The sequence below is a fragment of the Tamandua tetradactyla genome, chromosome 13, assembly GCF_023851605.1.
Source record: "Tamandua tetradactyla isolate mTamTet1 chromosome 13, mTamTet1.pri, whole genome shotgun sequence".
NCBI lineage: Eukaryota > Metazoa > Chordata > Mammalia > Pilosa > Myrmecophagidae > Tamandua > Tamandua tetradactyla.
Window position 1 is genome coordinate 68,866,087 of NC_135339.1, and position 12,358 is coordinate 68,878,444.

A 12,358-nucleotide genomic window follows, 5' to 3' on the forward strand; every position below is an offset into this window, starting at 1 on the left:
CCTCATATTTTGGGCACCGAATTCCATTTTGATGCCGTCAAGTTGATGAGAGTGGGCATGTCATACAGACAAGAGTGCCGGCATGTTAGAAAGCCAAGCCAGGATTGTGGTCCACATCGACTTTACATCCCTATTTCTCAGAATAAAATTGTGAACCCTCTTTCCAGCTTTTTGTTCAGGATATACAGCCCAATGGATACCAGCTGGTGGGCTGAAGAGTATAAAATGGTACAGCCACCACCTCACCATGAGCAGCAGGTCGTGGAGGGCATCAAAGACTCGATGCCTCTGTAGTCACTCTGGAGTTGGAGGGTCTAGTGGGGTTGGCATACTCAGAATGTCAACAAATGCTTCGGGGGGATGTTCACATTACAAATGATGATGAGGAATTATCATCTTTACCAGTATGTGACCAGATCAGCTCTCAGCCCTAGTGATGGGTTACAGGATCATGTTCATAGCAGCAGGGGCAGAAAATACATGAAATTCTAAATGCAGAATTGATTCGAATTTGTACATCAGATATATGAATTATAAACTGTTATTAGAAAATGGAAACGGTACCTGAGGTCAAAACTGCTAAATAAATTATACACAGAACACATATGCACAACCATTTCAATTCACTTGATAATTTTAAGCTAAAGTTAGCAGGGTACCCCTTTCCCTGAAGAAAAATAAAATTGTGTGTGTGTTTCTGTGTGTAATCTGTGTAATTCTCTGTGTATAATCTGTTGTAAATCTTTTTAAAAGTCCCTAGCCTGACTGTTGAGTTTTTTGAGACTTTGTTTCCTCAAAGCATGAGATTAAATATTATAAATTGTGATTTCTTGTCCAAATAAATATAAGAGTGACTAGGAACATGTTTCAATAGTAGAAAAATTATATGTATCAGCTCTTTAGCAATTGTACTTTTGTCATTTTTAACATGGAAAGTAATAACTGAATGTTTAGATACATTGCCCAACATGTCCACAAATTCTTCTTAAATGCAGAAAAGAAGCAAGGCATGTTTGCTTCCTGTCTCCTCTAACCACTGCATGAAATATCACCTTCTCAAATTGTTTTCCACTCTCTTCTGGGGAGAAAAGCCTAGCTGAATATATCTGATCTAAATTCTCTTTATCCCAATCACAGCCAATGCATGACAATAATGGCTGATTACTCTCCACCTGGCTTCTCCCTCCCACCACCTCCAACACCCCACAGTTCCCTTTTCCACCCCTGCTTCTCTGCTTTGCATGGTGTAGGGGTGGGGGGTGCTGACTGACGGGCCATTCTCCTGATAGGAAGAGACTGACATATCTGCTCTATCCCGTTGTAGACTTGGAGCTACTTCAGAATGCAGATGAGGGGGATGAATGGAACTGTGCATCATTCTGGAGACAATCTTAGTACTTCAAGCAGTGCCTCTGTGACCCCGTGTTGATAAGGTCCTCCAGACACTGCCCAAAGGAATTAATTAATATTCTGTCAGTATAGAAGCTTCACATTCAGTAATGTTGTTTTGTTGAAATGATTAGGCTTTCCCCCTCCCTCCTTCCCTCTCTTCCTCCCTCTTAAGGGAGCATATGCAGGCGGAAGGGGTTGTCATGCAATAAGGGAACGGGGAAGAGAAATGTCTTTGAGACAATCAGAAAAGCAGATCTTTCACACCTGAACAAATACATAATCATCCTGGACAATCAAAGAGTCTGGATCAATGTAGCCTGGGAAAGGTTTATTTCTGTTGGCCTCTGTGCAGTTCTGCATTCGGCAAGTTACATATTGTGAATCTGAAAAGAAAAAAAAAATGAGGTGGGGGTGAGATACACACAGAGCATTAAAGTCAAAGTGGACATTTTCTATATCCCTTGTTATGTATGCGTCTTTAAATGAACCTCATGTTCTTTGGTCAGTGCATTATTGTTATCATCATTATTTATAAAATCTTTGTCACTACTATTTTACTCACTTGCTACATCAGCACCACTACCATTTCTCTACGCCTCCACCAACTCCTGCCATCCTAGCACACTAAATTCTACTAATTAATTCTTTTCTCCAAACCCAGATGAAAATATTTCCAAAAATTGGCAATGTTGCTTTTGATTTCAGAGCTATTTTCTTCTCATGAATAGGTTTCACCTTCAGACACTGACCTTCGATTTAGAAATAGGGAAACCCACTTTTACATCCAATCACCAATCCTCTCATGCTATGGTGCTGTTGTCATGAGTAATAAGGGTCTACGTTAAGAGAAATCTTATTTCTTCTACTGCTCATTAGAAGTGAGACAGAGCAGAGATGAGATTCTAAGTCAAGAATGTTGTTCTCCTTTTATAACTGAGTAAACTGAGACCCGGAATCTCACCTGAGACTGTGCCACAGATGATAAATACAATATCGAGAACTGCAACTCTTAGGTACATTTGATGTCTATTCCTGGAAATATATAGTATCAGGGAGGCTGCTTCTCTTCTTCAACCACAACTACTCTGGCCTCTCTATATAATCAGATTATGCCACTCCTCTGCTTAAAACTCCTTTGGTCTCATTTCATCTAGAATGAATTCAAACCCTCCACCTCCTACCCCTCCAACCCCCCCAACCCTAATCTCTCCTCTCACTATGCTTCTTTAAATCCTGGCCTACTTCAGTTCAGGAAATTTGCCTAATATTTTCTATCACTTTGAGTATTTTCATTGTTATCCCCTCTGCCTAAAATATGTCCCTCTTCCCCCCAGGCTTTTCCAAATTTCAGTTCTTTTTTACTTCTTAGGATAGTCCATGATGTCGCACATCACCCTTTTAACTCCCCTATGGAATCTATAACAATCTAAAATTACCTTTTCCTTATTTATTTCTGCCTTTCCCTCTCCCCATGCCCCACCACCATGAGAATGCAACAAGAGGTCTCTCAATGAAGACAGAGACCTCTTTTTTGTTTACTGCTGGCTCTCCACATCCTAATACTATTCCTGGCACACAGCAGGTGATCAATAAATACTTGCTGGGACATCTGTCTTCAAAAAGAGAAAGTTATTTTAATTGTTTTTGTTGTTTAACAAATTTGTGGGCTTTATCTTAAGACAGAATATACATACATGGGAATCCAGTGTTTCAAATGAAAACAGGGTGGGCAATAGTATGTCCAGATGGGCAGAAGGATTCACTACGACTTCCTGCAAGAAAACTAGGAAGGTAGAACTTTCCAGCACCACCTTTACTTAAGTGTACTTGGGTATAGCTATATTCTACAAGGAAAGACACTAGGGGGCAGCATGCACATTAACTCTACCCAACCAATGAACCCAAATTTAAGACTGACATAGCTGATTAGCTCTCAGGAAAGAGAATGGTAGAGGAAAGTTTTACCACAATTTTCCTTGCTGTGTTCTGAGGGGATGTGGATAGGTCTCAATTATTTTAACCTATCTAATCCTGGTGAAACTATCTCCCAAAGTCAAACTGAAAAAAAAAAAATCACTCTGCTCACTCTCCCCTGTTTCCTTTTTCAGACATTTTTGTACTTCCATTAGGACTCAGCTCATGCTCTTTCTCCCCAAAGTCCAATTTCTTGGACTTACCTCTTCCCACAGTGGTCCTCCTTGTAGGCCATTCCTATAGCACGCACAGTCTTGCCATACGATCACTCCCCACCAGACCCTTCTGTATCTTTTAACTGACTTCTGTGTTAGAGAGGTAGCTCGAGGGCGTGAGATTTGTGGTGATGACAACTGTGTTTGAGCTCTGATGTTGCCACTTACTAGCTGCATACCTCAAAGGAAATCACTTGATCTTCTTCAGTCTTGCTTCCTCATCTCTTAGATGGGAATGCCAATATCACCTATCATTTAGTATAAATGTAAGAAGTAACTGAAATAATATGTATGATAAATGTTTTGAAAGTCTTGTATAAAAGGCAGTTGTTATTATCAATAACCATGATATTCCTGCTTTCTTTTTTGCTACCTTTCCTGGTGATTAGCTCTGTTTGGGGCACAGAGTAGGGCTTTTTAAAGATGGGTGTACTGATTTTGAGTATTCCAGATGTATTTTTGAAGCAGATACAGTTGGTGGCATACCCAACAGACATTCTTCCCTGCCTCTTTGCTAGAGAGCTAACACTGGATTTGTTTGCTTATCCTGAATTTATGTGTCTCAAAAGTTCCTATATCCAGGGATTAATCCTATTGGATCTAAACCCAATCAAGGTCTTTCTACTCCCATGCCATTGGTTTAAACCATTAGTTCTGTCCAATGAGATGTCAGAGGAGGTCTTTTTAAGGGATTTCAGGGAGATAGAACACAGGATCCTCTCTGCTTCTGAACATCACTGTGTCACAACATGATACCTGGTATGTGTAGCCTTTACAGTACATGAGGAGCCAGTCTTGCACTCAAGTTGACATAAAGAGTATGACAGAAAGATGGGAAGGATCTTGTTTCCTGATGACATCACTGAGCAACTCATTGTACTGAGCCTAGAGTTGCCCTACTTCTGTGCTATTTGTTATGTGAGATAATGAATAAAAACAAGTATGAAGCCAAATTGAGTCAAAGATTCCTAATTAGGAGGCTTTGGGCTTTAAATTACAAATACAATTTCCAATTAAAATTTCTAGGACTGACACCTAATGAAGACTTCCTGATGGATGCACAGTTCTTTTCTCCTTCTGAAGCTTTTTTATTAATAACGGAGTCTAATGGTCTCTTTTCGAAAGCCTCAATCTTTCTCTTAAAGAATCCCATAACAAGCATTAAATGGAAAATAAAAGATACCCTTTGCATATTTATAACATTTAATGTTATAAATAGAAATTAGGAATCTGATGGATTTGCGGAGGAAAATAAAAGGAAGAAGGGAACCTTAATATTTATTCAGCATCTATGTGCTAGGGACTCTAAGACCATGCTCATATATATTTAATATGTTTAATCTTCATAACACCAAAAAGTATGATACATGTATTGAGTTTTCTGATGGAGAGAATAAAGCACAAAGAGATAAGTGAACTATAGAAACAACAGTATGGAATTTCAAATTCAATTGTTCTGACTCCAAGTCTGGCTTATTTCCACGATACTATGTTGTATGAAAAACATAGCAAATCTGGGGCTATTTTTAAGTGTCTTTTGGCTTCATCAATAGTAATACTGAGTTAGAGAACTAGAAGACCTGTAGCTCAATATATGTATTTTTTCTGTGGAGCAATTTGACAATATGGATCAAGGTCCTTCAAAATCATAACTTTTGAATTCAGGTTCATTTCTGACAATTCTACCTAAGGAAATAATTAAGGATCTACATAAAAATTCAGCCAGTTGAGTATCCATCAGAATACTGTTTTTAATAACAAAAATATCAGAAAAAATAAAATGGCCAACCATAGAGAAAAATTAAATTATGGAACATCCATAGTTTGTTCTATGGAGCAAAAAGTATATAGAGGTTTAAAGAAATACTTAATGCATTTTATGTTATAAAAGAAGGTAAAGTGAATAATATTGTACAATGTTAATCTCTTTGTTTTGAGAAATATGCCATTGTTGCAAAAAATGTTCACATGAGGGGAAATTGGGTGAAGGGCACATGTACCTCTATACTATCCTTGCAATGTTTCTGTATATCTAAAATTGCTCTAAAATAAAAGTTTTTAAAAAGGGTTCACCAAAATCTGTGCATTATGGACCTAATATGTACAAGTTTTATATACAGATGTCTATATATGTATGTGTACAAGGAAAAAATGAATTTTATATATATAATACCAATAGCAGTTGAGAGTGAGAAAGTCAAATCTGTGTACAAATCCCTGGTCCAGCACTTCCGAGCTACGTACACGTGAGTGATTCAGGGTGGGCCCCTGAGTTCAACTGTCCCTTAGCTTTCTAGCTGGTCTATCTACCTCCATTTCCCCAGCCTCATCCTGAGGAGCAGCTGTGCAGTGGGCCAAGCTTTGGGTCGAGAACCGCAAAGTATTCAACTGGATGCCACAGGAAGAAAGTCTCAAAACCAAGTCTTGCTCAGTGTGGCTCAATGGGAAAGCTGCAAACTGAAGGGGAAACGAGCAATTTTGAGCTGCCTGCCTGTGGCTAAGTGCTCCTGGTTTGTTCCCTTTCTCCTCTTAATGGCAACAAAAAGAAATTGGCTGCATTTCATAATGAGGGACCAATCTTACTTATTCCCTTGGGGCTTGCTGTAATAGCATTAAGTATGATGAACTCTTTCCATATTCAATTCTGGTGAGTGTATGATGTGATTCCATAGGAAGTGTCTTGTAATTTGGCATTAATTAACGTCAATTAACGTATGCAACTGCGAGGCTTTAGAATTAATTTCATTACTTTTTCTACACAGATGTTTTTCTTGCCATAGGTAATTAGGACACTGTGTTGCTCTATTCAAGCATTCTGACTCTCTGTAACAGCTGCTGCTTGGAATAATGCAATTTCCATTCCCTCAAAATCTGTGTTGACCTGAGAAGAGAAGCTGCCTTTAAGGCCAAGTTCTGAGCAGTGGGAACAGGGGTTTAAATGCAGCCTCAGGGCCTGCCAAGTTGGTAAATCCAGGCAAATCACTCCACCTCTGTAAATTCTGATATAAAGTGGTGATTTATGATACCATCTTGCCGGTGATTGTGGAGACTGAAGACTTTAATCACAAAATGTGTTTAGCATGGTTATCTGACTAGAGTGCACTTAATAAACACTAATAGTTATTTCTAAGCCCTCCCTCTTTGATCACCAAAACGGCCCACTGCATCTCAAAGTAATCACCTGCAAAGTCCAATGGACGTTACTAACCGTGACGGCTTCTTTGTAGACATTCAATTTTTGGTTTGGTTAAGGTAAAAAAAATAAAGTACTTAAAATATCAGAGAAAAGATTCTTCTTGTGTAATTAACAGATGACAAATATTCTATGTAGGCCATCTGATTGGCAGGCAGATCTGAAAAATAACTAAGGGCTATAAAAGAGAAAGTGGAAGTCACCCTCCTACCTAGTCCGTAGCTTGCAGCCACACTGTTTTGTAGAACATATTCCTGTAAGAGTGACATTCTAGGTCCTAGCTCTACCTCCAACATGCTTTGTGACTCTCAGAAGGTCATTTACCAAGCAAAGTTCAGACCCTTTCTGTATATTGAAGTTATTAGAATTTAGTGCTAAAAAGGATGTTAAAAGGTAGGCTATTACTTTAAGATCCAACGGGTCTTTCCATATTTCACCCACTGAATCCTATTTCTCAGTCCTACCAAAACCAAAGCCCTGTGATGGTCCTGGCGAGGTTGTGTCTTCAAAGCTTCTACTATTTTGAAACAGCAGACTCATTCCAACCAGATACCCTGAGTTCACTCAAGATGGTTCTCTTTTTTCGGAATCCCTCCCTTCCCATTTCTCTGGCCAAATGATCCCTGGGCCTCTCTTGAGGCTCACGTAGACCTCTCCCTTTCAATGATGTCTCCACGTTTTAACAGCAGCAGCATCGACCCCCAAAATAGCCAGTGCAAACTCTCCTCTGCATCAAGGACTGTTCTACACATGTTTTCTCTTTTAAGCTTTGTTAAAAAATCCAAAGAGAGTATATTTTACAGGTGAAGAAACTGAGACCTAGGGATGAACATTGTAGGAATTCATATCCTAGTAAATGAAAGAGCAAAAAAATCTAGCACAGCTCTCTGGGACTGCGTTCATTCATTCAATAATTCAATAAATATCTATTTAGCTCCAAATACATTAATATGCCTTAATATTGTAGAAGGTTTATCTTGAACAGAATCATAATCGATGCTGGAAACTTCAACGTCTAAAACTTTCCCTGTTGTCTATTCAAAGCAAAAGTTTTTTAAAGCTCACATACCAGGAAACACATTTTCCTTTAGTTCGTTCAATTACTCTGCTATTTGTTTTAAAACCTTCCTGTTAAATGTTCCCACCCAGCACACCATCACCACACACACACATGCACACATTTTGTGTGTGCATACTCAAATATGTTTCATTTTATTAGGGTTCTGGAAGCCTCTGTAGGGTGTTCCAGTTAGAAATTGAGAGCTTCTAAAGGGAGACTTTAGCTTTGGCCTCTAAAAGTTTATACAGAGGAGAAGAAATTTCTGTGAAAAGTACAAACTTAGATGAAAATGATCTAAGCAATTAGGCACTGGTTTCTCCTATAAAATCTCTTGATTTTGGCCCAGTGTGCCTTATTAAATGTTGCTTTTACTGTTGGCCTGTGGGTGTTCAGGATACCATGACTACTCCAGGGAAAATTCTGGGATCATAACAAATTTTTTGCAAAGCACTGGGCTATGCACTGGGGACGAGAGAAGACACATAATTCTACAAGGATAGAATAATTTAACAGAATACAGAAACATTATTATCCAATAACAATGCAGTGTGGAGAGCATGTCCTAGAAGATACACAGGAGCAGTGGGACAGCAGATGAGGGGCAGTCAACCTTCCTACCTCGCCTCAGGCGGCAAACTATGTGCCAGGTTCTTCAAAACCTTCTCTGTTGACTCTGCATTTATGTCACTTTGCATCACTCAGAATTATGGACTTGTTAACCTCCCATAACCTGTGGTACTCATGAGTTTGGCAACTATTTTACTAATCACTTAATCTCACAGAGGAAATAATTACCTTTCAGGGGCCAACAGGGATGGATACCCATGGAAAGCTGCACAGAGTTGCTGAGAAAAGCCTGGTAGGCTGCTTAGAATGGTGACAAAGGAAGTTATCATTCCAAAAACAAGGGGAACTGAGAAGCAAGAGAGAATGGGAGATATATTTGGGGAACACCAGCTGTCTATTTTGTAGGAAAACCACACCAGAAACTAGTTTATGTTAGACATGTGCCATTCTTTAAATCAGGCATGGAAATTGAGAACTGTATTTGTTCATACAACTTTGCAAATTGAGATTACAAAGGAAGGGGGGAAGAGGAGGGAGAGGGGAAGAGACAGATGGAGGGATAGAGATAGGCCAGTTCAATAGGAAAGAAAGGAAGGAAAGCAGCAAAGTGGGAAGGAGGGAGAGAGAGAGAGAAGGAAGGAGGGGAGGCAAAAGGGAAGGGTGGGAGGCAGACAGTTCAGTGCCCAGGCAAAGAAATCCACAGAACTTCTTCTCCAGGCTCTTTTTGTTGTGTCTATCTTCATCACCCTCACAGATAAATATCCTAACTCAAACATAGCAGCTGCTCACAAAGATCAATAAGGTGCGATCCCTGTCTTCCACCAAAGACATACGACACATTTGCCCGTCCCCTCTAGATTTCCACTGCACTGACCTTTCCGCTACGCCTCAAGCTTGCCAAGCTTGCTCATTCTCCAGATCCTTCACACGTCCAGACCCCATCTGGCTTGGATACTCTTCCACCAGACAAGACACAGAGCGATCTTCCTCCCTTCCTTAGAATTCAGCTCAAATCTCAAATGCTGTCTCATCAGAGATTCCTTCCTTGACACCTTTCCATCCCTCTGTTCTCCCTATTCTGCTCTGTCCTCCTTCCCAGCACTTATCACCACCTGGCATTATAAATCCACGTGTCAACTGTCTTTTCTCATTAAAAGGTAAAACTCCATGACGGCAGGGCCTCTGTGACATTCTGTGCTACCCCTAATGCCTAGGAGAGCACCTGGCATTAAACTGATGTCCCACAATGCCTGCTGAATGAATGAATTATAGGTCTGAAGTGAACTAGACCTTGCCTCAAACTCTAGTTCTGGGACAATGGAAGAACAATCCCTGTAAGCCTCACGTTGCTCATCTTCAAAATGAGGACAGTAATAACACTGCCCACCTCCAAGGGTTGCTGTAAGGAGCACAGCTGAAAAGTACCTGACAGGGCAGCACCAGGCAAATAATAGGCGTATCACACATGATACTGGAGTTATTGTGGCATTGAGAACACACAGGTCAAATGAAAGAAATGTCCGAGCAAGAGCCTAGATTCTTCTTATACTACCTTTTACTTATTTATTTTTAAAAGCATGAGTTAAGAGCATTAGGAATTTCCCAAACACTTGGCTATTTCCACATATGCATCTTATGTAAGGACAGGGGTTTGTCGCGTCCTGGAGGATACTCGGGTCCCAGCAGAAACCCAAGCCTTTGTCCTAGAGTCATGGCCTGGTAACCACAAGTTGCCCTTGTTCACCTCTGTTCTCTTATCCTCGAGGTGGGAGGTAAGGGCACCGACCTCCTCACAGATGGGTGGGCACACAGGAGGCAGGGAAAGTAGCACATAATGGCTACAAAGAACCCAATTTCAAAGCTGCCCAGCTGAGCCTGCCGTTGTGGGGAGGCCCGTGTTATCTTATTTCATGCTTTTCTGGCTGATTTCAGGGCTGTCTTTAGGCCACTAAATCAGAGGGGCCGAGCTGAAATCACTACTCGTTTAAAGAGTCTTTTGCTACATGAAAAATGGGGTCAGGATGATACTACTAGACAGAATAACCCAGCACTAGGTGCTGCTGCGCTGTGTAAAGCTCGGGGCTTGATGGGGGTAGGAGTACAGAAGTGAGAACGCATTTGTTCAGGGGGTTGGGAACTGGTGGGGAGCCATCAGAATCTGAAGTTGACCAGAAACGGAACCTTCCCCAGCTCCACCCTAGGAGCTCTTAATGAACTGATTGAAAGAGAAGGTAAACGAGTGTTAAGAAAACTGGGGTCTAACAATACAAATCGTGCTAGTGCCAATAATGTGGCTGTAGTGGGTGCTGGGAGCTGTGTGTGCCAAATTTGATATTTGTTAGATTTGTTTATAAATGCCAAAGGGATAATCTCTCAAATAGCAAATAGATTTGCTATCTTTTGCAGGTCCGTTAAGAGGACTAAATGCAAATAAAAATTATCAATCAACTGCTAATTAAATAAATCCAAATCAAAATAATAAGGATATGCCATTGTTTTTTGTTTTTTTTTTGCTTATCTGAGTGTTTATGATTAAAAGTCTTTGGTAATGAACTAGAATGCTGAGGGTTTGTAAGTGCAGGTATTCTCATATGGAGGAAATATGCATTAATGCAATTATTTTGGAGGGCAATGTGACAATGTCTATGAAAATTTATATATTCTCAGCCTAGGAACTTTACTAATTTCTCTTTCAGCAGTGTTTGCTTCTTGCATAAGTTGGAATAGCTTATTAATCAAATAAATGTGTGTATGTATCAGCATTGTTTGAAAAAGCCAACATCTATCTAGCAATTAATGGAACAGTGATTAACTTAATCACGGTTGACTATACAGTGGGCTCCTATTTAGTGATTAGGCAAGAAGTGGCTAAATTTGTCTGTGCTGATATGGAAATATTTTCAAGTTGCCATATCTTTACCAACATTTTATTTTATGTACTGTTTGACAGCATGATATGTGTGTGTGTGTATGCATACATATTCAACTGTATAACCCGAAATGATTTCTAGAAGAATGTACCAGGAATAAAAACAAAACTATTGGGAATGGGAATGAAGGTCAGGAAGTGGATCTAACTTTGTATTTTATATACTTGGTACTACTTATTTTATATATAGTCAGTGTTGTTATTTATAAAAGTAATCTATGCTCATAGTAAAATCTCCAAGCAACCCCTAGGTAATATACTGAGGCCTTACAAGAACTGAGGCCTTTCTCACATCCCTACAATATTTCAGCAGAACTGGCTTTATCCAGGTGTGCACATGTATGCCTTTCAATATGGAAAATAATTGCAGGGCTGGAGGAGGGAAAATAAAAATGTAATTTCTAGTTCTCATCCACGATCAGAATTAGTGGGATGAAGTCATATAAAGTTGTAAGTTTGTATTGTTTTATTTCAGTTTATAAAATGCTGGCTTGAGGGCCATTTCACAAAGAGTTTTGGGCAGTCATTTCCACAGTTGCTTAAAGGGCCAAGGTTTTATTTCCCCAGCGAAGGAGATCAATCCTTGGGAAACCTGATGCAAGGTTACTTACTCATGCAAACAGACACTGAGACCAGTAAGAGTCCCCTATCCCCATGACCATGCTGGCATGGATCACCACCGGTACAGAGGCATTCATGTCACCAGCTGGGTCTTTTGTTTCAGAAGTAAATAGGAAAAGCAATCTAGGCTAAGTTAGGTACTGCAGGTTCTCTTACAAGATAAATGTTTACAGATGAGCACAAATAGAAAACTATACATCCTTGTGTTACTGCTATGTTAAGAATTCTGGTACAAGTTACGGCTATTCTTCTCCTCGAAAATTACACACACGTAAAAAGTGACACCCACTTTCAGTGAGTTACTAAGTTTTCTGAGCTCATCCATCACCCTAAAGGATTTCACAGACCCTATGGTTAAAAGTCCCTTCTTTAAGAAGACATGCCCATATGGTGACAGACATAAATAT

At 39.8% G+C, this 12,358-nt stretch overlaps 1 protein-coding gene across 4 annotated transcripts in view; it reads right to left on the minus strand.

Moving 5' to 3' along the window:
- SORCS1 (sortilin related VPS10 domain containing receptor 1) overlaps window positions 1-12,358 on the minus strand; it is a 536,703-nt gene that overhangs the window by 131,355 nt on the left and 392,990 nt on the right. For all 4 annotated transcript variants that reach the window (XM_077125968.1, XM_077125969.1, XM_077125970.1 and 1 more), the window contains exon 7: window positions 1,657-1,775. In XM_077125968.1, coding sequence (XP_076982083.1) covers window positions 1,657-1,775 — 119 coding nt within the window. The remainder of the gene's footprint in view (window positions 1-1,656; window positions 1,776-12,358) is intronic.